Source organism: Mytilus californianus, unplaced genomic scaffold (assembly GCF_021869535.1).
Source record: "Mytilus californianus isolate M0D057914Y unplaced genomic scaffold, xbMytCali1.0.p SCAF_6, whole genome shotgun sequence".
NCBI classification, from domain to species: domain Eukaryota; kingdom Metazoa; phylum Mollusca; class Bivalvia; order Mytilida; family Mytilidae; genus Mytilus; species Mytilus californianus.
In genome coordinates this window covers 88,833,066-88,860,330 of record NW_026262712.1, presented here as the reverse complement: position 1 = coordinate 88,860,330, position 27,265 = coordinate 88,833,066, and the positions used below count along the sequence as shown (strand labels likewise).

The following is a 27,265-nucleotide window of genomic DNA, read 5'->3' as shown; positions in this document are numbered from 1 at the left end:
TTACAGACAATAACTTGTGTTTAAGTGAATGGATCTCTCTGAAATTGTACTACAAGGTTCCATACTACAAAGGAAAGGCTGGGATTGAGTTTGGAGGTAATTGCTCCAAGGAGGGATTCAAAAATGGTGGGGGGTTCCAATTTTTTTAAGGGCTTCATATTTTGTTTTCAAAATTTTTACAAATTTCAAATTTTTGAAAAGTTTCAAGAAGAAAGAAAAAACCTTAAATTTCACAGTATTGCGCAATAGATTTGTAAGATCTTTGACCACATTTATTTTGTGTCAGAAACCTATTTAGTATCAAAAATTTGATCACAATCCAAATTCAGACAGTATCAAGCTTGAATATTGTGTCCAAATTTGCCCCAACTGTTCAGGGTTCGACCTCTGCGGTCGTATCAGGCTGCGCTCAGCGAAGCATTTTATTCTGCTCCTGTATGAAGGAATAATTTGATACTTTGGTCTGGAACAATATAATGATGAGTTGCGCCATGTAAGTGATTTTCAAATCTGCCAGGCAGTCACGTCCTGTTTGATGATACTTTGAAATTTTTTATACCCACTGAGTATGGAATCTTTCATCAATGTCTAGTGGTCAGGTATCTATCCATTTGTTTACTGTATGATCAGTAAGAAAAAATCTTTAAAAAAAAAGATGATGATAACACATACTGACCGTGCGAGACCCTCATGGGTAGTCAAGGTCGTTAAACACCCCCTAGTAGTAGATGATAACATCATATCAATAAATTAATTTTTTTACAGTAGTTGATAATAACCATACAGAGATGAACAACTCACAGGAGAATACTGGTGGAAAGGAAGAGACTAATGAACTTCCTGGGGAGGAAAAGACTACAGTATGTATTCAATTTTTATTTGATTGTGTGTGTTTTTTTTTTTATAGGAGAGTGGAAGTTGGGATGTAAAACTGTTTTTTGATCAATGTTTAAATTTTTTAAATATGACAGTCAAAATTTATATGTTGTAGAAAAACTGACAGTACTACGTTCAAATGTAATGTACTAAAATATAACAATAAAGCGCAAACCTTACAGTACTACGTTCAAATGTAGTGTACTAAAATATAACAATACACCACAAGCCTTACAGTACAATGTTCAAATGTAATGTACTAAAATATAATAATAAACCACTACGTTCAAATGTAATGTACTAAAATATAACAATAAACCACTAAGTTCAAATGCAATGTACTAGAATATAACAAAATACCACATGCCTGACAGTACTACGTTCAAACGTAATGTACTAAAATATAACAATATACCACATGCCTGACAGTACTACGTTCAAAAGTAATGATCTAGAATATAACAATACATCACAAGCCTTACAGTACTACGTTCAACATAATGTACTAAAATATAACAATAAATCACAAGCCTTACATGGGAAACTGAAGATTGAGCAATATGAACTGTATTAAAAATCAATGTTCAACTCAGATGCTGTACAAGAATGTATAAACAGTCTTTGCTCTTCTTTTCAAAATCTTTTGTATTTTTCCCTTTTACAGAATTTGTTTGGAGTAATATCTGCATGCAGTATTCTATAAGGATCAAATCTTAATAACGACAATCACTTATATTTATATATACAGTTTTCAATATACATTGAATGATAAAACCCTTTTGAAAAAAATTACGAATATTTTTATACGACCGCAAAAAATTTTGTGGTCGTATATTGGTATCACGTCGTCAGCGTCGTCCAAAGACAGTAGGTTTCCAGACAATAACTTTAGTATAATTAAATAGAAATCTATGAAATTTAAACACATGGTTTATAACCACAAAAGGAAGGTTGGGATTGATTTTGGTTGGTCCTAACAGTTTAGGAATTAGGGGCCAAAAAGGGGCCCAAATAAGCATTTTTCTAGTTTCCAGACAATTACTTGTTAAACGGTTAATGGATCTCTCTGAAATTATACCACAAGTTTCCATACCACAAAGGGATGGTTAGGATTTACTTTGGGGGGTTATGGCTCAAACCGTTTAGGAATTAGGGGCAAAAAAGGAGGAAAACAAGGGTTTCCTGGTTAATGGACAATTACTTAAGACTATTTAAAAGCAGTGTAAGGGAGAGAATCTAAACGCAACATTTTGATTACCTCCATTACACTGCTTTCAAATTATGTATAAAGAAATGTTGTATTGTCTTGAGATGATTAGCTGTCAATTTATTTTTAGAAGTTACTATTAAGGAATATTAATTTTAGCCATGATTATGTATGTCATTTTCTATTTTAAGACTTTTATGATGTATTTAAATGGGTAATTATGGTTGCAAACTCCATTGGAAATTTGAATTGAGATTATGACCATATCTAGAGGGAAAGAATTTTTTTGGGGGGAAAAAAGGGGGGGGGAGGTGAAAAAAAAAATTTGGGTGGAAGGGGCTAAAAAGAAATTGTGGGGAGTCAATTTTTTCTCATTTCAGATTTCAGAAATTTAAAAAGAAAAATTCTTCAAATATTTTTTTTGCAAAATAAAAGTGGGTGGGGGTAAATATGCAACAGCATAGTGTATTGCACAATAGCAAAAAAAAGGGGGGGGGTAATTTTTATACCCCCACAGTAGAGGAGGGGGCATTAAGATTTACCCTTGTCTGTCTGTACGTCCGTCCGTACGTCCCAAATTTAGTTTCCATTCTCTAACTTAAGTTTGTCTCAACTAAATGTTATGAAACTTATCCACAATGCTTATTACCACAAAACACAGATCAAGTTTGAATTTTGGAGGCATCACTTTTACCATTCGAGAGTTATGCCCCTTTACAAACGGAAAAATTGCTGAATTGTTCGTTTCCGTTCTCTAACTTTAGTTTGCCTCAACCAAATGTTATGAAACTTATCCACAATGTTTATTACAGTAAAACCTGTATAAACCGGCCGGCTACGGGACTATGAAAAAGGGCCGGTTTGGACAGTGGGCCGGTTTATTCAGGTTTCCGTTTTGACCGGAAGTTATTGACTTGTGACGTCCGATATATTGCATGTAAAAGTTCTGTTTGGTTGTAAGCTATAAACTCATTAATACAACACGCAATAACGTTATAACTTCGCATGATCGTTGTTTTGAATCTTCTTATTCATTGGCTATATACATTTAAGAAACTGGTTTTCCTCGACCTCAAAAAAATTAATATTTTAACCGTTTTTTACATATCCTAGTATATCAAATAGACCTCGGTAGCATCAGTATTCAACATGTCACTTTCACTTTCACTTTGTGTTCATTGTTTTCATTTGCATCATAATCATCGCGTTGTTTGAATTGTGACAAGAGAGTTTCGTTTTACTTCCATCGCTCATTTCCGACGTTGGTATAGCCGATTAAAAAGCCAGAATTTTATATAACGAAATTTCATCACGATAAAAACATTGTCGTACAGTGTACAATACTGATTGATTGTTGTCATCCGGGTGTTCTTCATTATCAGGGTCATTGGTTTAGGGGTTCACAACAGGGAACCCAGGATGTAAATTTTCCAACTCCGCAATTTAAAAAAAAATGATCTAAGTTACAACGTAAGTTCTATCCGAGATATATTCGGCGTGTCTTTTAGTTTAATTTACACTTTTATATAGTGTTTTATTAATACAGTTCACGACTGTACCATTGTAAGTTCACGGTTTAAAACCTGGCTAATTGATTATCCTGTAAAGCCATCTTGTATAAACAAATATGTTTTGATTGCATATCAATACTGTTATCATTTAAAATTAATTAGACAAACAGGTTTTGACAGGTAATAATTGATGTAATTAAGAGTATTGGGACTGCATCATTAGTCCGGAATTCGGAATACACAGGGTCCGGTTTACAAAGGGTATTTTAACAAAGACTTTGAAGGGAAAAAAATGGGACTTTCATTTTTGGCCGGAATGGACAGGAAACCAGTTTATTCAGGGTCCGGTTTACTCAGGTTTGACTGTACCACAAAACACAGATCAAGTTTGAATTTTGGTGGCGTCACTTTTACCGTTCTAGAGTTATGCCCCTTTACAAATGAAAAATTGCTGAATTTTTTGTTTCCGTTCACTAACTTGAGTTTGCCTCAACCAAATGTTATGAAACTTATGCACAACGTTTATAACCACAAAACACAGATCAAGTTTGAATTTTGTTGGTGTCACTTTCACCGTTCTAAAGATATGCTCCTTTACAAATGAAAAAATTGCTGAAATATTAGTTTTTGTTCTCTAACTTGAGTTTGCCTTGACCAAATGTTATGAAACTTATGCACAATGCTGATTACCACAATACACAGATTGAGTTTGAATTTTGTTGGCGTCACTTTTACCGTTCTAGAATTATGCCTCTTTACAAATCTCAAAATTGCTGAAATATTTGTTTCTGTTCTATAACTTTAGTTTGCCTCAACCAAATAATATGAAACTTATGTACAATGCTAATTACCACATAACACAGATAAAGATAGAATTTTAGTGTCGTCACTACTACTGTTCTAGAGTTATGCCCCTTTAAAAATATAAAAATTGTTGAATTTTTCGTTTCTGTTCTCTAATTTAAGTTTACGTCAACTAAATGTTATGAAACTTATAAACAATGCTTATTACCACAAAACTCAGATCAAGTTCAAATTTGGGTAGTGTCACTTTTACAGTTCTTGAGTTATGGCTTTTTATAAGGTTATATGCAAGCGGGGGCATCATCTGTGTCCCATGGACACATTCCCCATTTATTTATTTTTTTTTGTGGGGGGAGGGGGGTCAATTCGCAACAGCAAAGTGTATTGCACAAAAGCAAAAAATTGAATATAAATTCAAATCATATAACCAATTCTAAGTTATTTGACTACAGTTATTCTGTGTCAGAAACCTATTATCCAAATTCAGACCTGTATCAAGTGCGAATATTGTGTCCATTTTTGCCCCAACTGTTCAGGGTTGGACCTCTGCGGTTGTATCCAGCTGCGCTCGGCGAAGCAATTTATTTTAGAATAATAAAGTTTTTTCTTAATTTATAACGTAGTAAATTGTGAATTTTAGACAAAGAAACCAGATGATAATAACATCATTGTAGTTATAGACAATGCCAATGGACCACAATACAGTAATGTTGGCAACATTAATACTAACGAGATACAGAACACATTGATTAGGAACAGTAGAAAGAAGAGACATGATGGTAAGATTTGATTAAAGGCATTTATACTTATTTGGATGTTTTGTTAATATTGACGGATATTTTTGACAAATAAAAATCAATATGAATTTATAGACATTATGCCACAATATACAAATTATTTGCTTTTATGAAGTTGTGTTCCATAGTCCATTCAATAAAACATAAAAATAAGAAGATGGGGTATGATTGCCAATGAAACAACTCTCCATAAGAGACCAAATGACATAGCATTTAACAACTATAGGTCATCGTATGGCCTTCAACAATGAACAATACCCATACCACATAGATTGTTTTATGTGATCAGTCATTGGATACATTCCTTGTGGAACATTATAGGGGCATATCCCAATGAAAGGGAGACAACACAGTATAAAGTATTGTCATTATGGGATATGAACATGAAGTACATCTAGTAAGTGAATGAATAATAGTTCTAACATTCTGTTAGGTTTTATAGCAGAAACTGGCTTACGAATACAACAACAAAAGTCAGTAGTTTTCTTTAGTGATTTCTTAATGTTTTTGTCATCTAGGGAATTTTGTATTGATGGCAGATCTGTGATTGTCGCTTTTAAATTTACTACCAACCTTTTTATAGAGTTGAAGTGATTTACTTTTTATGCCCCAGCTGTAGTGGAAGGGGCATTAAGTTTTACCCTTGTCCGTCTGTACATACGTCCCAAAATTGGTTTCCGTTCTCTAACTTTAGTTTGCCTCAACCAAATGTTATGAAACTTATACACAATGCTTATTACCACAAAACCCAGATCAAGTTTGAATTTTGGTGGGGTCACTTTGACCGTTCTAGAGTTGTGCCCCTTTACAAATGGAAAAATTGCTGAATTTATCGTTTCCGTTCTCTAAATTTAGTTTGCCTCAACCAAATGTTATGAAACTTATAAACAATGCTTATTACCACAAAACATAGATCAATTTTGAATTTTGGTGGCGTCACTAATACCGTTCTAGAGTTATGCTCCTTTACAAATGGAAAAATTGCTGAATTTTTCGTTTCCGTTCTCTAATTTTTGTTTGCCTCAACCAAATGTTATGAAACTTATAAGCAATGCTTATTACCACAAAACACAGATCAAGGTTGAATTTTGGTGGTGTCACTTTAACCGTTCTAGAGTTATGCCCCTTTATAAATGGAAAAATTGCAAAATTTTTATTTTCTTCTAAATATCAAGTAATTTTTAAAATTGGAGTTATCTTCCTTTGTCCATGATTATAGTTGAATCAACTACAATCAATGCTTTATACAATTCAATGTTTAATTTTGACTTCCACTGATAAAACACAGATCAAGCTGAATTTGGGTAGTGTCACTTTAACCATTATTAAGTTATGCCCCTTTATCGAAATGTTATGAGACTTACACACAATGCTTATTACCACAAAACTCAGATCAAGTTCAAATTTGGGTATCGTCACTTTTTTTCTTCAGTTATGTCCTTTTTATAACTATATGATATGCAAGCGGGGGCATCATCTGTGTCCACATGTGGACACTATCCACATTTATTATTTTTAGGATGTGAGATATGTAATATTACGTTAGGGATATGGAATAATGAAAATTACTGTAAATTCAGAAATTATTGTGATATTTTTATTAATGCTGACAGTATCAGGTTCACAATGATAAAAACTCACATTTATAATTTCAGTAGTGATTGTCCTTCATTAAATTTTTCTATCACATTAATTAGATTAATAATTTTTGCCAGTGGTCAAGGATTAGGAATAATAAATGGGTACAATAATTTATGAATTTAAAATATTTAAAGTAATATTGCAGAGGAAAATTTACAGTACTTTACTACCCCTCAAAAAGTCTGAAAGCTCATTTTTTTTACAAGTTACAGCTTTTAATAGGTAAAATAAGGAGAGTTGGTATCATTGCCAATGAGACAAGTATCTAACAGTATAAATGATGTTGATTTAAGCTACTATAGATCACTGTTCTACCTTCAACAATGAGCAACCTATGTTGTATAGTCAGCAATAAAAGGCCCCGACATGGCGTAATATGGCCATTGAATTTAAATCCTTTTGTTAGAAATTACCTTAGGAATTGATAATATTATCTATTTCTTATTTATTTCAGTTGACCTACATGCAGAGATTACTGTCAATCGATTCAACAAAACATTAGCAACAATAGATGAAACATATTGTGACGGAGACATTTTAAATTCCTGTTCAGAATTCAATCGTACTTACATGGTGGTGTTTAGTGTGTATTGGGAGCTTAGATTGTCCTTTAATGTATCATTCGGGTAAGTTAATATAAAGGACTGAAAGTTACACAGTTCAATATATTTGACCAGTTTTTCATCCTTTTAAGCCCAACTGGCCTAAGGACTATGCAATCACTTTGGGTCTGTTGACCATGAAACTTTCATCATTAATTTTTTAAAAGTTGCCCACCAAATTTCTATTTATGATTTATGATTGAAAACAATTTACACCCATAATAAATAGTAATGTTAACCATTTTATAAGCAACTAGTTGATTCTATTTTAATTTTATGAAGAGCTGTTTTTATGCCCCCGCCGTAGCGGTTTACCCTTGTTCGTCTGTACGTACAAAATTGGTTTCCGTTCTCTAACTTTAGTTTGCCACAACCAAATGTTATGAAACTTATACACAATGTTTATTACCACAAAACACAGATCAAGTTTGAATTTTGGTGGCATCACTTTTACCGTTGTAGAGTTATGCCCCTTTACAAATGAAAAAATTGCTGAATTTATCGTTTCCGTTCTCTAACTTTAGTTTGCCTCAACCATTTGTTATGAAACTTATACACAATGCTTATTACCACAAAACACAGATCAAGTTTGAATTTTGATGGCGTCACTTTATAAATGGAAAAATTGCTGAATTTTTCGTTTCTGTTCTCTAACTTTAGTTTGCCACAACCAAATGTTATGAAACTTATACACAATGCTTATTACCACAAAACACAGATCAAGTTTGAATTTTGGTGGCGTCACTTTTACTGTTCTAGAGTTATGTCCCTTTACAAATGGAAAAATTGCTGAATTTTTCGTTTCCGTTCTAATTATAGTTTGCCTAAACCAAATGTTATGAAACTTATACACAGTGCTTATTACCACAAAACACAGATCAAGTTTGAATTTTGATTGCGTCACTTTATAAATGGAAAAATTGCAAAATTTTAATTTTCTTCTAAATATTAAGTAATTTTTAAATTGGAATTATCTTCCTTTGTCCATGATTATAGTTGAATCAACTACAATCAATGCTTTATACAATGCAATGTTTAATTTTGACTTCCACTGATAAAACACAGATCAAGTTGAAATTGGGTAGTGTCACTTTAACCATTATTGAGCTATGCCCCTTTATAAATCGAAAGATTGCAAATTTTTAGTTTCCATTCTGTTACTTAAGTTTGCCCCGACCAAACATTATGAAACCTATACACAATATTCATTACCACAAAACTAAGATCAAGTACAAATTTTTTGTTTCTGTTTTCTAACTTTAGTTTGCCTCAACCAAATGTTATGAAACTTATATTCAATGCTTATTACTACATAATACAGATTGAGTACAAAATTTGGTGGCGACACTTTTAGCATTCTTGAGTTATGTCCCTTTATAAATACATTTAATGCCTGGTTTCCATTCTCTATCTTTAGTTTGTCTCAACCAAATGTTATAAAACTTATACACAACTGTTCTAGAGTTATGCGTGTTTACAAATAGAAAAATTGCTGAATTTTTAGTTTCTGTTCTCTACTTAAGTTAGCCTCAACCAAATGTAATGAGACTTACACACAATGCTTATTACCACAAAACTCAGATCAAGTTCAAATTTGGGTATCGTCACTTTTACCGTTCTTCAGTTATGTCCCTTTATAACTATATGATATGCAAGCGGGGGCATCATCTGTGTCCACATGTGGACACTATCCACATTTATTTAAATTTTAAGTGTTAAACCAAAATTAGTTCAGTGGAATTAAAGATAAATTTATGGTTAAGTCACCTTAACATCAAATAAATTTGACTATTTTCTGTTGTCTGTCAGTCTCTGCTCATCAGTCCCATATCAGGTTAAAGTGATGGTTTACGGTCATTTACACTGGAGTTGTGTTGATATCTACTTAAAACTAATATAAGTACACAAGTTTATTTTGATGTAAAAAAAAAATGTTTAAATATGCCAAATTTGGATTTTTCAGTTTACTGAACATTTAAATGTTAACCTGTGAGTGGGCATGGTGTCCTGTGGTCATTTGGTTTTGTTTACTTCAATTTTCTCAAAAGATCATACTGGTTATATTTATCAACAATTATGAACTATTTGATCCCACTATTCTACTACTTTAAACATCCCTATCAGTCTGGATTTCTTTCTTTATGAACTTGTACATCATTGTGCAGTTAAGTATTGATTTGAATAGCATCTTGTAGTATTGCATTTAGCTGTGTCAGAGTAAGTCTGTCTAAACAGATAGCTAGGGTATAGAAATATGGCCATCTAAATTTATTTCTATGTGTTGCTAATACCAATACAGCTGGTTCCACATTTTATTTGTCTTTTTCTCAGAGCACCTCAGGCCAACAAACAATTTAGAATAGAAATATTGATATATTGTCAATTTGCTGTAAATTGATTATGCATGAACTATTTATGAAGTACAATCTAATCAATTAGATGATGGAGGATTGCCTCCCCTGCATCAGTGTGACACAAATTGATGTATAAATTTAGTGTAATATGTAAAAAACAATTATTATTCTATTATTAATGTTTATAGGCTGAACATTTATCCAATCCCTTTGTTTGAATATAATTGATATCAACAATAAAAATCTTTGAATTGAAAAAATTGAAATTGATGAATTTTTTTCCACTAAATATTAAGCAACTAATAATCAACCAATCACAGATAAACAATTGTTATCTCTATTATTCATTTCCAGATGAAATTGAAGTTGGTTTAATTCAGTTTTTTTTATGTTTTTGCAAATACTTATGCTGTTGAATTTTGTTTTTACTAATGTTTCAGAGTATCACCAGATGCTGAGGTGACTATGTGTTATAGCAAAACACGTCAAAATTGTGAAAGAACTGCCATTTATAATGAAACGAGGTTTATACAACCTTATCAGGTAAGTCGTGTTTAATAATGTAATGGATATTATCTTTTAAAGATTCTTGGCTTAAAAAGAACCCCTGATGAATTTTATAAAAGAAAGATTTGTAATATGAAACTGATCTTAATTTTATATGGAAGTATTTCTAAATCGCATAATGCTACATTGCAAATACATTTATCAAAGAATATGTCAAAATCTTTAAAATCTAGTTGCTAAATTGTCAGGCAATTACTACAGTGTTGTTTCATGAATATTGTTTGAGGTAAATTTTTATATTGCACTAGCTTTCAAGTGCAATATATATTCTACAAGGGATAATATTATACATGTACCTGTCAACTTTTCTAAATCTCCATGGGGGATTTTAAGAGCAAGAGGACATAATGCTCCTCTTATATTGTCATAAGTGTTTTTAATCTACTACTATATTTTTTAATGAGTATGTATATGCTTAAATACCCTTCCTACTCATTTGAATGCCTGTTTTGAGGTGTTTAGTTTATATAAAAAAGAAATTCAAAATTCAGGTCAGCACCTCTCATCGGCAAAATCCCCCATAAATTGTGAATGTTGGCAGGTCTGTTATATTAACCAATATGGATGCAATAACCCTTTTATTGTACAGAAAAGCTTAAAAATCTGTTTAAAACATATTGTTGTCACCGATAACATCACTAATTTGAAGCTTCATTCGCACTGGTGCAATATGATATATTAATACACGCTAACTTTTGATTACATTCTCTATGAAATATATTGTTGTGATACAATAATAAATTTTAAATGATGAAATAATATTATTTTTAAGACATTCAAACCTTGTTATTTTATACATTTTATACTATAGTAATGATTTTTTTTTCAGTGGAGTTTACCTGTCACACAATTCTTCTCCAGCGATTACAAATTTAGAGTTGCTGAAAAGGTATGCTTGCCAAACAAAATTTTTTTAACAAAATCATGTAAAAAAGAACCATAATCATACTGAGTTCTGATAAAGCTCCGTAGACATATGGGTTTTGCTCATTGTTGCAGGCCGTACAGGGACGCACAGTTGCTTACATTCACTTGAAATCATACCACATCTCTTTATTTTTATACGACCGTGGTCGTATATTGGTACTTGTCGTCGTTGTCCAAAGACACTTGGTTTCCGGACAATAACTTTAGTATTAGTTAATAGAAATCTATGAAATTTAAACACAAGGTTTATAACCACAAAAGGAAGGTTGGGATTGATTTTGGGGGTTATGGTCCTAACAGTTGAGGAATTAGGGGCCAAAAAAGGGGCCCAAATAAGCATTTTTCTAGTTTTCAGACAATAACTTGTGTAACAGTGTATGGATCTCTCTGAAATTGTACAAGAAGTTTCCATACCACAAAGGGATGGTTAGAAGGTTTTGGGGGTAATGGCTCAACCCGTTTAGGAATTAGGGGGAAAAAACAAGGGTTTCCTTGTAAATGGACAATCACTTTTAAGTACAATGTTAAATTTGGATTACCTCTCGTACACTGCTTTAAAATTATGTATAAAGAAATTTTATATTGTCTTGAAGTGATTAGCTGTCAATTTATTTTTAGAAGTTACTAATAAAAATGCTAATTAAAGATATATTATTTTTAGACATGATTATGTATGTCATTTTCTATTTTAAGACTTTTATGATGTATTTAAATGGGTAATTATGGTTGCAAACTCCATTGGAAATTGAATTGAGATAATGACCATATCTTGAGGGAAAGATTTTTTTTTTGGAAAAAAGGGGGGGGGGGGGGGAACCATTTTTTTTTTCTCATTACAGATTTCAGAAATTAAAAAGAAAATTTCTTCAAATATTAATTTTTTTTGTAAAAAAAAAAGGGGGTGGGGTGAAAAAAAAAATTTTTGCCAATAAAAAAAGGGTGGTGAATTTTTTTTTGTTTTTTGGGGGAGGAGGGGGGGGGGGTCAATTCGCAACAGCATAGTGTATTGCACAAAAGCAAAAAATTGAATATAAATTCAAATCATATAACCAATTCTAAGTTCTTTGACTACAGTTATTCTGTGTCAGAAACCTATTATGTGTCAAACTTTTAATTTCAATCCAAATTCAGACCTGTATCAAGCACGAATATTGTGTCCATTTTTGCCCCAACTGTTCAGGGTTGGACCTCTGCGGTCGTATCCTGCTGTGCTCGGCGAAGCATTTTATTATACGCTTGTAGTTTGAAATTTACAGCACTCATTATACAAGGAAAATTTTAGTCAAACTTTTCTTTGTTCTTACTGAAGGGAATAATTTTATTTTTTTGTCAGCAGCTTGATTATGTTCAGTTAAAACAAGTAATTAATATTTACATCCGCCATGCAGCCACTTCCTGTTTGCCGATTGTGTGAAATTTTACAACCCTCATTGTACAAGGAAAATTTTCTTCACATTTTATTTTTTTAATGAAAGGGAGTGATCAGTTATGCTTCAGTATACATGTTACCTCAATCAATTGCATGCAGCAACCCAGGTCCAGATCCGGTATTGGTCCTGTTATAGTAACGAAATGATTGTATTTGCCAGACATGATTGGAAATTTACAACATAGATTGTTACTGACGGTGCACAGGGTAAATGCTAATTGTAGAAATTATATAGAAGGTAATAACAAACAGCCTTTCATTTTGGTTAATGATGTATATTGTCTCCCCTAGGCATATGTGTTAAGGGAGACAACTGAGAAATATTTCTTACAGACTTTTTACTTTTGACAGGGAACTCCAAATGTTTGTTCATTACCAACAGAAAGCCTTGGACAGTTTACTGAACACCATATAAAGTTTATTAGACAATGTGATAAAACTTCTTGTCCTAGCAGAAAATGAGATTGTTCTGAGAACAAAGATGCTGGATAATAATATCAGCACAAGAAAAATGATGCTAGATGATGATATCGGCACAATGATGTATTAAGGCAGAAGCTGTGACAGATAAAAGAGTATATCAAATTTATGTGAATTAAAATATTGACTTTATATACTTTTTCTACTTGTTCATAGAATTTCTTTGTTATTTTAAATGCAATATGTGATGTTTTTTTTTTTGCTTCATAATCTTAGCTTTTAGATTATGTTGCCTCCAGTTAGAACATTCAAATTTAATACAAAATGATTTTGTTAGAGTTATAAGAAATACATTTACTATATAATGTGGTTAATAACTTTTTGACAAGAGTCAAGAGTTGCATATCGATTTTCTCACTTAAAATTTTTAAATACATATTAGGTACTTTGTAAATTTTATTCCAAAAAAATTGAATTTTAAACTTCAGCCATTTGTGAAATTATTTATTGTTGTATGTATTGAAATTGATTTAGATAAGCAGCATATTATTGTTATGAATGAATCATGGTATTTATGTAGTGCTTTATTGCTCATTTCAATACAGTTGTTTGTCTCAGTTTAGTAAATGGTTGATTGACATTTATCTTGTCGGTCTATGATCAGGAGCTTTCACTTCCTATTTTTTGAGCTTTAAAATAAAAAATAGTTTGGTCGTAAATGCAGAGGAACGTTGATATTCCACTTCATTATATTAATTAGGCTTGTAAGATCAGTTTTTTTTACCTTAGTGTAATATAGATTGAACATTAGTTTTACATTGAGAAAGTGACAAAATCTTTCATGATCAAGTAATTTGTATTGTAGAGTCTAGGTTCATGAATCTGTAAAGCTGACACTAGAATCCTTTTACATTAATTATCTATAGAAAAGTATTCAACTTGTATATTTTCCTCAACGTACCAAAATTATGTCTTCATTTAGAACCATTTGTATATAAGTCCAACATTTTAAACAGGGTACAAACTAACTTTATTAACTATCATTGTTTTTTCTCTTACTTTTAAGTAAAGTGGTATATATTAATGTACTGTTACTTCATATTTGTATGGTTTTTATTATTGATTTCTCCTATTAAATAATAAGTCATTTCAAAATTAAATATATTCATGGTAATATTTGCAAAAGAATACACCAAAATATGATTGGTTGAGAATGTCCTAAACAAAGGGTATCTAACGATCTCTAACCAATGGAGTAACAGCATTGATATTACCCAGAATCCTCTAGTTTCTGAAACTGAATTATTTAAGTTCTGATCTTGGGGATTTTCGCATGGAATTCGAGCTACCAGTTGCAAAATAAAATGTCTAATCAATTCATGTTTTTATTTATGAGTTTTTGTTCATACAATTGTTATATATATATATATATATCAGTATAAGACTGGTAATTCGTTTATGATGTGTGGTTGTTTTGGACTTATTATGCAATACTTTATTTTATTGTAATTTTGTATTACAACAAGTGCTATATATCAAGTTGTATATATATGAATGTACTCATCAGTTTTTGTAAACATTTCATGATTCGTGAAAATTGTTGTTGAGTCTGCTCATAGTAATTAAGGAATTGTTGGTAACAGTTTATACCACATCAGCTTAAAATGGCTGAACATAACAAATGACAATATTATAAATGATGGCTATGTTTAAAATGGCTTGGTCACTATGATAAATCACCCTATTAGCTTACAAGGCAGTTTTAGCTTTTGAAGACTTTATTCAGATTTTATTATTACATTTGTAGTTTATGCATTGCTTTAATGTTTGTTCATCCATTTTTATTGAGTATTTTTTATTGTAAATAGCTTTTATCTTTTTGTATTTATTTTTTCATGTTAATAATTTTTGGAGCATAAAATATAATTATTACTCAGTACAATGTGAGATTTTAGTTTTCCTGAATATTTCATAATACCATTTTTTTCTCTAAAATTTGTTTTATGTATCCACAACTGAGATTGGTTAAATAATTGATATTAGATCTTTGTAAACAAGAACCAATCAAAGGTTGTGTATTGAAGATCTGACAGAACTGTCATTACTCCAGAAAATTGAGATTTTTATACCTAGATATTATGAAAACATTGTCAGATTTTTTTTATACTACAAGTGATGTTCAAATAGACCATACCTGTCAAACTTACTGGATGAAATGTCAAATCAAATGCTTAGGGCCCATCACACAATGTGTTGATCCTTTGTTATTCAGATAACAGAGGAAAATGAGTTGCCCATCACACAATGTGTTGATCCTGTTGTTATTCAGATAACAGAGGAAAATGAGTTGCCCATCACACATTGTGTTGACCCTGTTGTCATTCAGATAACAGAGGAAATTGAGTTTTGACAACTAAGTAGACACATCTTTTTGGCAATTTATTGGAATAAGTCAAATAGAAATTGATTTTGTTTCACAGTCAGGAAATACATTACAGGTATATTGAGGCTTGCACTTATCAAGCTTGTATTGGCTTAAAAAATTCTATTTCTTGATAATGTATCAAAATTACAAACAAAGAACTTCAATTCATTACAGTTTACTTTAATGCTTTTGAAATGGTAAGTCACAAAGTTGTTTTTTCTTTTGATTGATAAGATTACTCTTAAAAAGGTGAGATTAAAACAGAGATATTTTATAAGTGTTTAACATTGTATGAACTATGCAAAGATATTAAAAAATGAACAATTAAAGAAATATTTCTTTACAATACTCTAGAATAAATTTGTTCTTTATGAATACTCTGTGGGAAAAAAATGGCCAAAGCAAAAAAAAAACACTTACACAATATTTATGCAAGTTGTGGAAAAAGTTACAAAGGTGTATAGTTGAAATCATTTATAAATATTCATAAGTAGTCATAATTACAATTTGCATAATCAGTTAGCATTGTATATACTAAGCCAAAGAGATTTCATAGTATGGTAATTGCCATATATATATTCATTGGTGTTGTATTTGTTTTAAAGATTTTTGTTATTGAATATGTGAACATTTTTATATTCAATAAGGTAAAATTATCTATTGGCAACTTTAATAAACTTGTCTTTTTAAGATATTTTGTTACATTTTTTACCATTAAGGATCAAATACAGAAAAGAGGACCAAAATGAAATTGAATTATGATAATATAGGGTAAATTAAATTAAAAAAAAATCAATGATTTTTTTAAACAACAGGCAGGACTTTTATATGTATTGCATGAATAATTCATTTAAAACATTCCTGTGATTTCAGCACACCAACATTCCAAAAATTTAATATTTTTTTTTTTTTTTTTATGCCATGCATATTTCGTATAATTTATTTTGAACAATTGTATATTTTTGTAAACATTTGTATAAAAACATTCCATTCATATTCATTCCATAAGTGTGTTGCTTAGCACTGCATTCTTTTCACCTATAATCATAGTACATAAAAATGTTTTCATTTTGTAAAGAAATCAAAATACAAATTTAGAATCAAAATATACTTCATGGAAATATTTCAAATAGAATATAATGAGGTAATTTGTCAGAATGTGGGAAGTAATAAATAATAATATTAATATAAATGTTTTTCAGGTTTAGGCTTTGTAAAAAAAAAATGCTTTCAACTTGTTTCTAAATCAAATAAGATGCTTCGGCTAGTTGTGTGCCTACTTCTGATGTAAACTTGTTAAAACTTTGTCATTGATATTAAATTTTATTGTCATATTTATGGTTTTTTTTTTAGCCCTAAACATTACATTAGTGTTAATTCTAGAAGAGTACTTGATTGATTTATTGTTTATTTACATCCAGTGCCAACTATTTCATGCATGTTCAGGATGAAAACAAATTAAAAATAGATATAATTGGTAGCTTTGTCAGCTAGGGAACAACCAGGATGAAGGACAACAATTTGAACTACCACTGGAAAATAAGGGTATGTTGGAATATGGGCAGAAATTTAACCTGGCTACAGGCAACTTACAGACCCTTTAGAGAGTTGTTGCAAGAATTATGTCACGTGCAGAGAGTGTGGGAAGTTACTTGAGAGTTTACTTATGTTGGTTAGCAGGACTCTTTGATTAATGAAAGGTTTTTAAACCAGTGGCAAATATAACATAGTATATCCTTGAGTTAGATTTTAAAAGGCTAGCTAATGTGGTGACAGTCCCCAGGAGGACAGGTCACTGTAACTGGAAACATTAGTCCAATGCTTAGCCATTCAGTCTTTTATATTTCATATACTTAGCAGAGAAGGAGCAAATACTGATTTTGAAGCCTGATTTGATCCAGGCAGGGATCCAACTATTTATCGTCCACACTCAAGATGAACTTTTGGTTTATACTAGACCATAACAAGGGAGAAAGACTCACCAGGGACAGTGAAGTTGGTGGTCAGGACTTTGAACTACAATGTTGAATAATAGCCAGTTAAGTTGTTTACTAGGGTAGCTTAAATAAAAGGAAATACGGGATATAAGTCGATGAGACAGCAACCAAACAACAGAAAACATCTAGAGGTCAACATATATAGTCTACAATAGACAGTGTCTATACAGTGTGTAAAAAATTTCTTAATTGCCAAGTCTAAAAAGATGGGGATAAATTAAACAGACCAATCAAAGATATGCCATAAAATCTTAATTCCCTAAATGAAAAAGACATTAAGATGAAACTAAAGACAACCCTTGATTTTCCTGACTTGGGAAAGGCACATGAACGTGTGTGGGGTTAAATAAGTTGAACTGTGTTAATGTTAAACCTAGTGATTTTTTTTCACCTGAAAATTGAACCATATGATAATTTTTAATATTCACAAACTGAAAATTTCACAAAACAAAAAAGTTTAACATCTAGATGAAGAATAGATTTCAATGGGTCATGAAAATGTAAGACAAAAAAATTATTTCCTTGATAAGAACTTTTCATCAATTTTAAAATATTTGTGATCATTATCAAAGAGAAATTACATCAAAGGAAACTTATCTTTAATGATATTTAGTCAATATATTACATGCAACAAATCATGGTTGAAAATTATCTCCCTTTGACATTTTGAATACAGAGAAAATGGAACTCATAAATATGACTCAATAAGAGAAAAAAGGATATGGTGTATGAATTCATGACACAAAATTACCTCAAATTTGACAAAACTAAAAGCTAAAAAAACAGGGCATTTATTTGTTATTATTAAACCATTTTGCAAATAAGGCATTTTAGTTTTTCTAAAAAAAAAAAAAAAAGATCACTAAATTCAGTTAGGCAATTAAAATTGTAAATTGTTGTCATACTGTGATTATTTTCATTGGAGGTTGTGAGTTCAAAACCCCAAACTTGACAGTCTTGATTGACTAAGGTTACAAGTTTTCCTGTTGAAGGTATGGTTCTCTAAGCACTCAATTTATTTTCATTGGTTTTAATTTTCATGGTTGAAGAAAAAACTTCTATTTCAAGGCAACCATTTTTTCTTATTTCATTGACTATCTAAATCTATGGTTTCTCCTCATCACCAAAATACCCAAAAATTTGTATACCACAAATATAGATAAATCCTCGGCATTAAAAAACAGGTTTTTCCCCAGCAAATTACAAAATAAGAATTTTATATATAAAAAAGATAGCTGTGAAAATTTATTGAATTTTATTTATCAAGTAAATTAAGGGACAAATTCAAACTGTGTCAAATTCATCTTTTGGAGAAACACACTGATCAGTTAGTTAACAAAGATTATATTTTGGAAAGGATGAAAGGATATGTAGAGCTTCCAACATTGTTTTCATATTCAAAACTTTTATACCATTTGAAAGGTGATGGTTGAGGGGGTTATGATGATGGAAGTTTTTAACGACCTTGACTGGCTATACAGCCCTCGCACGGACGGCCAAGAGGGGGTTATGTGCGGAACTACAAGCTGAAGTTGATTTCTACTTGATATGATATCATTCAGCCAAAATGTTGTTTACATGTGCAATTGTTTAATATTTGTCATATGTTTTATATATTCTGACAAAAGCTCAACAAAGCTTGTGTTCATTATGAATCCAAATAAATTTTTTTGTATATTATCACATCTTATTACAGTGAAGTCATTTTTAAAAAAAAATTTATGTCAAAGGGAGGTAATTATGAACCCAATTTTCTTAAACTGAATATTTCAACACTAATTCTGAAATTAGGTTTGAAAATTTGAAGTCAACCATTATAAAAAGCCATTATTCAAATGTTCAAATTGTTTGAAATAAGATATTTATCATTTTAAATTTTCTTATTCTAAACTTTCAAAGTTTGCTCATTTACCTGTAGGAATATCTGTTTTAATTATTTGGATATTTATTGAGGAAGTATGATCCACGTGCAGGTATTTGATAAAAACAATTGTTAAGAATTCTGCAGATCTCACCTGCTATTGCTGCTGTCAGAGTAAGTGTAATATTACCTGCCGAAATCCATTTATCAAAATACATATTTTTTTTTTAAATCAAACTTCTTTCTTAAGATGCTATTTCTTAATCTTGAAGAAGCTTCTGTCCAAGTTTCATAACATTCCATAAAGGTTTGAATAAGTTATTGATTTGTAAAAAAATGTACTGTCTTTTGATCATCAAAATTTCTGTCCAGTTTTCATACAATACCATGAAGGATTGACAAATTACTTGCTGCTTAAAAAAACTTTAACCAATAATGTTGTAATTAAGGATCACTATGTCTCACTTATGCAACAAAGTTTCACAGGCTCGACAAAAATGGCATTTCAAGTCCAGCTGTTAATGGTAATATGATTTATAAAGCTAATAAGTTTAGAAATTGTTCTTCAAATCTTTCTCTTTTGCTTAATAGACTTATTGATAAAGTTTATACATGTAAAAATATACCGTTGTTCTTAATGATGTCTCCTGGTGTTTTTTAGGATAAAACATTCATTTGCTCATCTATAGTTTTAAGCAATACAGAAATGGTTGTACATTTTGTTCTAGGTCTGGTCTTCCAGAACTGTTTATGATTTTGCTATAACTTTTTATGCAAAAAAATATTCTACACTATTTCTTAATATATTGATTAACTTCAGGCTTGATAGTTTATTAAGTCTGACTAAATGATTGATTTCTGTTTACTTTACATCCAGTGGAAGCTTGACTAAAGCCCCACTATCCACTTGCCTTCATAGTGAATGTAAGTAAAAGTGGGTAATATGTCAATTGGTGACCAATTCCACTCCTACCCATCCCACCTTTCATCTGTGGCAGTCTAAATTTTCTGTCCTTCATCCTGGTTGACCCACTTTGCAGGTCCTACCTACTTATTGTGTGCAGTCAAGCATGTCTTATGTAGGGTTCCAAGGGAAGTTCAAAAGTTATAATCAAACACAAGACAAGAGAGCACATGCTGAAATGTCTCGCCTGTTTTTACTGATCATGATTGAATCTATGTTAAAAGTCTGTACTACAAGTATCACATATACTTATCAATGATCAATGAAAATGAGGTCAAGGTCAGATGAGACATGCCAGACAGACATGTGCAACTTACAATCATTTCATACACCAGATATAGTGGTCATATTGCTTAAGGTACCTGAGAAACCAACCAAACCACAGAAACTTAACATTGACCAATGAACCATGAAAATAAGGTTAAGGTCATATGACCTACTGCTGTTCTAGTAATGGTCAAGATCATATGACCTATTGCTTATAGTATTTCAACACGAAAACTTAACCTTGACCAATGATCTATGAAATAAGGTTGAGGTCAGGTGAACCTCGTCTGTCGGACATGTAGACTTTGCAAGCATCTAATAAATCAAATATAGTTATCAAATTACTCATAATAAGGGAGTATATCACATGACAAAAAAACTATACATTTTTTTCATAAACTTTGTAACATCAGGTATCTGCATACAATGTATGAAGCATTCAGGTCTTCTTACCTTCTGAAATATAAAGCTTTATACAAATAGTTATGCCTTTGCTGCCTCCAGATTGTAATCCCTGTGCACTGCAGGCATGACAAAAATGTGTGTTATATTGTTTTGGGAAGCCATACAAAAATCTCATTTAATTTGAATAATCACCTTTTATTATGATCAGATTAGACAGGTGGTCACTAAAACACGTTCCGCTTTAACTTGTTCTCGTCCTAGACCTACATGAAATATTTGATATCTGATATGAGGCAAACTTCCGGGAAATTTAGTTGGTTCACACAGGAATCTGATTGTATCTGGAAAAACATGTCCACCTAACGTGGCAATTCAAAATCATGCAAATGTTTAAATCAGAGGGTATTTTTTTATTAAACATGATGTGTTCCTTCCTTAACAAGATCTTTGTATCTCTGTTGGCCAATTTTTGTTTAATAAATCAATGCAAGACTAATTCTTTCAATCTGTCTATAAGCTAGAACGATGAATACTTGTGTAAAGGGTACCATAGAGAAGTTAAATGTTATTTTTTATACTACATGTATTGCACATGGAGAGAAGACTTTTAAATATTGTATGTTTTGTACTCAACACCACAGATACTGATTATTTTAAGTTTAAGTATCCACATAAGATTTTCACAATTTCACTCAACCCCTAGAATAGGTAGTTTCACAGTAACTCTGAAACCCGGTTTTGATTGCAGATCAAAAAGAAGTCAATTAAGTGTCTTGAGCGTATATATTGGGTTTTAAAGTAGATTGTCAATACCTAATTCCCTTATCAAGCAGTTTCATATCATCTGATCTGTAAACACAGCTCCATTGTTTGGGTCTTTGTCTGCAGACCACAACATATTTGTCATGAAGGTAGGACAGGTGTTTTACTATCATTTTGGGTCTTTAAAGATAGATGTAGCACAAGTGTTCATAGACACATTAAGTTGCCCAATGTCTGGAATAACCCTCAACTGAATCCATTAACATTTGAATGTTGTATTTCCTCTTTATGGAACAGTATTTCTGTCCTTCGCCTGAGACATGATCACAAGTCATAACATGGCCAGCTGGACAATATATGAATGGGGATCATGCACAGTTGCAATAAGCAGGTTTAGACATGAATTTTTCAATATTGAGATACTAGTTCTGTAATTTCAGTCACAATATGTGTGGTCAAGGTAAAAGAGAAGATTGGAACAGACTGATCTTTAAGTAGGGAGGCAATTTAGATTTGATAGATTTATGATGAAGGATATTGCCTATATTGTTTCTCCATTTCATCTTCTCCAATGCCAACTGGTCTAAAAGTCTGTGATGAGCAATATCTGAGATGATAGCTCAAGTTTGTATTGCTTAGAAAGGGAATATGTAACACTGGTTTTTATAATTTATACAAAGAATAAAGTTTCAATAGGGGTTGTGAATATAGTTTGGTGTGGATGTGATGCGTACCTAATGGTGGCTTCTGTATATATGGTAGCAGGTCATTTACAGAAACATTATAAAGTGTTGGTGATGACAAAATAATGATGACAATGGCTGCATCTTTGCAAATGAGGCAAGGTTGAAAATATTCATCACATACAATTGCATAAGAGGCAAGTGTGTGCTTGAATTGTACATGTGCAGCCCCTCAGTAGTCCAATGGATGATATAATATAGACAAGATAATACTGTTTGAATCACTGTATTTGCATATTTTCAGACATGCTATACAGTTTATTACATTTACAATCTGGTAAGAAATAAATATGACGTTAAAAATGAAGCATGTACCACACACACACATACACAGCCCACACAATTACACATGGATACACATCATAATCATCAATGTCATCTATCACAATTAAAAACAAAAAATATTTGGTAATGGATCAAAATTCTTTAAAATGCTTTATATGATACTTTCCACATCAAATATATAAAACGGGATATAAATGCATTTTTAATAAATCTTAATCATACATCAAATAAATTTTTTCATGGCATCAAATTATAGTGGTTTTGTTCAAGTTTCAGCTCTCAGGATTGGTAATATTTTGTTTTATCTACATTGGCACTGATTTTCTTGTCTATAATGGTACTATGAAGATTAACATGATCCATTTGTCTGATTGGTTGAAGTTTTAAGTTAGTGCTTAAAAAAGTTTTTTAATAATGAATTATATAATGGAGTGAGTATATTTATAATGAACACATCTGAAATCACAACCAAGCTTTCCTTGGAAGGCACAACCAAAATGTAATGTTAAAACATATTAGGTCTTAGCACCAAAATACTAAATGAAAAGTACCTTTACTAATACAAGTAATCCTATTGCCAACCCTTGCTAAAATATCAAAGACTTTTACATGTATTTTATTAAAGTGGGGTACTGAATGAATAAACAAATAATAATTCGTAAAACATGGATTAAGAACCCCTTTACAGTTCTGACCCCTATTAATCTTAAGCTTCCTCTAGTCAGTAAAACTGAAATAACAGTCCTACAGATCCAAATCACAGATCACAGACAGACCTCAGATCTATTGTTTAGTACTCGTATTTCAAATGAATTGAAATCCTGGTGGTCTTCAACAAAATTTAAACATAAAATAACTCACAATCACAAACATTCATATGATTATGATGTACACCATGGAATTATGGGTAAAAGCAGTCATACATATTTTTGACTACATTCTATCTGTACATTAATATCAAATGTGTTCTACACAATTAAATTGTTCTTGGTCTCCTTCTAAAACATGAAATAAATGCAACAAATAAAATCCTGTCAAAAGGTTATTGCTACAATTTTTTTCCGTTATTTTACAATATTTTTTAACTATGGAAACCTGCATGATATTGATAAAGAGATACCCTTAGTTCACAGGTTTTCCATTTTGAAAAATCAACACTAACTAGATTGAAAAAATGAATATATACTACTTACTTTCATTTCAAAATAAATACTTAGCCATAATAAGATCAACTCAGATAATATCCCAATGTAATCAGTTCTCCAAAGCCTTCTTTTAGTTTTAATTTTTACTTGCATTCTTATATTAGTATCATTTTTTTTATGACACAACCCAAAATATAAGGTTTCATGCCATTTTTAATTTGTTTCTTCCATTTAGGATCAGTGAACTTAAGTAATTTATAGAGCTTTTTACAAGTACCCGACTACCATTTACGATACAATTTGAATTTCTGTGGAATTTATCTAAATATATTTATTTACCATCAAAATTATCTAATTAAGCATAAAGCTTGGAAAGAAAAAAAGGCAAACTTTTCATGCAAATTTTAGTGTTGTTACAATGCCTTCACTAATGCCCATAGTTTTAAGCAAACTGCTAAAAACATTCCCTTGAGGCAATCAGAATTTAAATATGCTTACCAAAGAACAATTATTTGCAGAAAACCTAAAATAGGTACTAACTGGAACAGAAGTTCTCAATCCAAATATTTTTCCTAAATGGCTCCCATGTAACGTAAACTCTCCTCTTTTGTTCAATCAGTGCCAAATTAAGTACACTCTATAATTACATAACAACTAACGTTTCTGCTATATTTTCTTTCAACTGGTTCAACAGTCACAAGAAAAGCTCCCACATAATTCCTTCCATGATGGCCTTACTGTTAGACTGATTGCCAACAAAGTATTAAAACTCAATATGAACCACACAAAGAACTTTTTTACCATATTTGGTTTCAACATAAAAGGACTTTTTGTCATGCTAAGCATACCCCCATTTATTATTCAAAGTATTAGGGAATTAGGACGTAGGTGTCTGACAAATTTGAAAAGCACACATATTACAACTCATCATGGTTCTTCTGACCAAATAGGAAGCCATTCTGTTAAGTAGTATTACGATACAGAAATACATGATGACAATTTTTAAGTTTGTCCAACATATTGAAATATTCAAAGTATCAGCAAACAGGAAGTGGGTATCTGACAGATCACAAGCTTATGACCAAACATGAAGTCATTTCATTTAAAAATTAGTTTCTGAGAAAAGCGTGACGAAAATATTTGTTGGACAGACAAGGTGATTGAAATATATTCCCCACTCTTAGAGTGGGAGTAAAATTATAATAATATCTGGATCATATTATGGCTAAGTAAATGTTTTATATGATTATCATGATTATAAAAAGCTTATCTCATCATTTTGGCAATCTTTATATTGGATTTGTATATAAATGTATTATTCTATATTTATGGATTTAAGTCCTGAATATGGAGTTTTTATCACAGATATACCACATACCACTTGTTTAAACAATGGTTATATTAAACAGTTTATCATCATAAATTGATGAAATTAAACCTGAACAGAATCATCAGCAATTGGGTTTTGAAGATAAAGAAAAAATCTAACAAAAATTAAAGTGATATTTAAAACTTATTCAAAAGAATTAGCTCTCCTCAAGTAGCAATCAGAAAAATGTACACGAAACTAGTCTCTGTAACAAAAACCTCACTGACTAAATAAAACTCATAAAAAATTCTTTTGATTCACTTAAATCTTGTGTTTTGTCACCTGTAGAAGTGCAGCTACAATTTTTTTTCAATTATAACAATTATGCATTACAAAAGATAAAATTTAAATCATATTTTTTTATGAGAATACAGAAACGTGAATCATTAAGTTTTGGAGACATACTATCCCTTTAAGTACAGGAAGTTGTGATACAACAATCTTTGTCTATCTAAACTCACTGAGACAACAACATAGACTTTGAAATGAATAATGATGCTAGCAATTATTTTGGTCTCGGATCAATTTTTTATGTCCTATTGTGAGAACGTCCGTCCATTTTCATTGGGTCTTCGTTCCATGGAATTGTCATTTCCACGACGAGGATGCTGTGGTGATTGTTGAGATTCTGCAGGTTCCGCCTCATCACCGCTATCTTTACTCTTATCTTTTTGACGGAATTTCTTCCTCCAAGAAGGTGCTCTACGTAGTTTTCCACCTTCACCCTGAAAAATAAACAATTTCTTCCATTTTAAAAAGATAAAAAAATAGGTCAATACTTACACTTTATGTTGAGGAAACAAACAAAAAGTTTGAACTTTATAAACAATCATTACCACTGGATAATTTATTTGTGATATCCTTTTTATAGTAAACGTTTGGTATTCCAACAAATTAGTATAACAACTGATTAGGTACTATCAACTGTAAATGTGTAATTTCTAATCATACTCATATTTTGACAACTATTACTGCAAACAGATTTAGTGACAAGATTATCTGGTAAATGGGGAGCATGCTTTTTTGGTAATACATGTACATCAAATATTCACAGAAAGGGGTCAATCATCCAACTGGTGGTAAATGCAATTTCTAGATTGTACGTCAAATTTTTTATAATTCAAGGTCATTTCCTTTGTAAGTCAACCAATAAAGTCTTTAATCTGACAAATGAGGAGCAAAAATTTGATTAATTATTGCCATTTTTAACCATTAAGAATGACAAGTTGTGCAAAATCACATCTAGACTGATGTTATTGTAATAAAATAATATAAGTTAAAGTACATATATGCTTATATAAAGATAATTTTATGAATTATTCACTATTAGGATAAACTATTGTTTAAACTATTAGCTTTACATAAAAAAAACAACATTTTCATTGGTTGTTCATACAATTTTCCAAGTTTAAAGAAGTTTAAGGGACACAACTCCTACAAAAAGTGAATATTTATATTTTTTTTAAATGAAGTTACAATAAACTTCAAATTGCTTATTAATTTTGTTCAAGTCAAAATAGAATAAATTTGGAATTTTCTATAAAGCCATTTCGTGATTATTGCCAGTTATTAAAGAGCAAAGTAATTTTTTTCTTCGATAATTCAACAAAAGTACTCATCTTTAACTTATTCTGAGAAGCTTATGTGTATTTATTCATGTCACTACTATATACCAAATATAAATACAATCGCAATATCCCCTTAGATTGTAGAAAACTGGATATAAAATTGACAATTTCAATAGCCATAGGTAGGTCAAACACAGAAACAGAAGTATTTTAGAACTAATCATTATATAACTATAAACTAAATATCAGCATACTGCATAAAAAGACAAAATAGATACTCTTAGTCCAAAAGGTCACCCACATGTCACAAATAGAATTTGTAGAAGTGCATACTTTAGT

General features: G+C 31.0%; 2 protein-coding genes and 1 long non-coding RNA gene across 7 annotated transcripts in view; 1 reads left to right on the top strand and 2 right to left on the bottom strand.

The window, feature by feature from the left end:
• LOC127705992 (uncharacterized) overlaps positions 1 to 4,980 on the bottom strand; it is a 116,419-nt gene extending 111,439 nt beyond the window's left edge. The window contains exon 1 of the long non-coding RNA XR_007984141.1: positions 4,888 to 4,980. This is a non-coding gene — a long non-coding RNA (uncharacterized LOC127705992). The remainder of the gene's footprint in view (positions 1 to 4,887) is intronic.
• The window catches only part of LOC127705991 (myelin regulatory factor-like), a 120,001-nt gene extending 103,107 nt beyond the window's left edge, over positions 1 to 16,894 (top strand). For all 5 annotated transcript variants that reach the window (XM_052210382.1, XM_052210381.1, XM_052210383.1 and 2 more), the window contains 6 exons: positions 766 to 860; positions 5,039 to 5,177; positions 7,291 to 7,462; positions 10,233 to 10,335; positions 11,189 to 11,248; positions 13,067 to 16,894. In XM_052210382.1, the coding sequence (XP_052066342.1) occupies positions 766 to 860; positions 5,039 to 5,177; positions 7,291 to 7,462; positions 10,233 to 10,335; positions 11,189 to 11,248; positions 13,067 to 13,177 (680 nt within the window). In that variant the 3' untranslated portion in view covers positions 13,178 to 16,894. The remainder of the gene's footprint in view (positions 1 to 765; positions 861 to 5,038; positions 5,178 to 7,290; positions 7,463 to 10,232; positions 10,336 to 11,188; positions 11,249 to 13,066) is intronic.
• Positions 16,895 to 22,769: 5,875 nt separating this feature from the next.
• The window catches only part of LOC127706192 (liprin-alpha-1-like), a 69,107-nt gene continuing 64,611 nt past the window's right edge, over positions 22,770 to 27,265 (bottom strand). Inside the window, exon 24 of the mRNA XM_052210672.1 lies at positions 22,770 to 26,083. Within this exon, the coding sequence (XP_052066632.1) occupies positions 25,895 to 26,083 (189 nt within the window). The 3' untranslated portion in view covers positions 22,770 to 25,894. The remainder of the gene's footprint in view (positions 26,084 to 27,265) is intronic.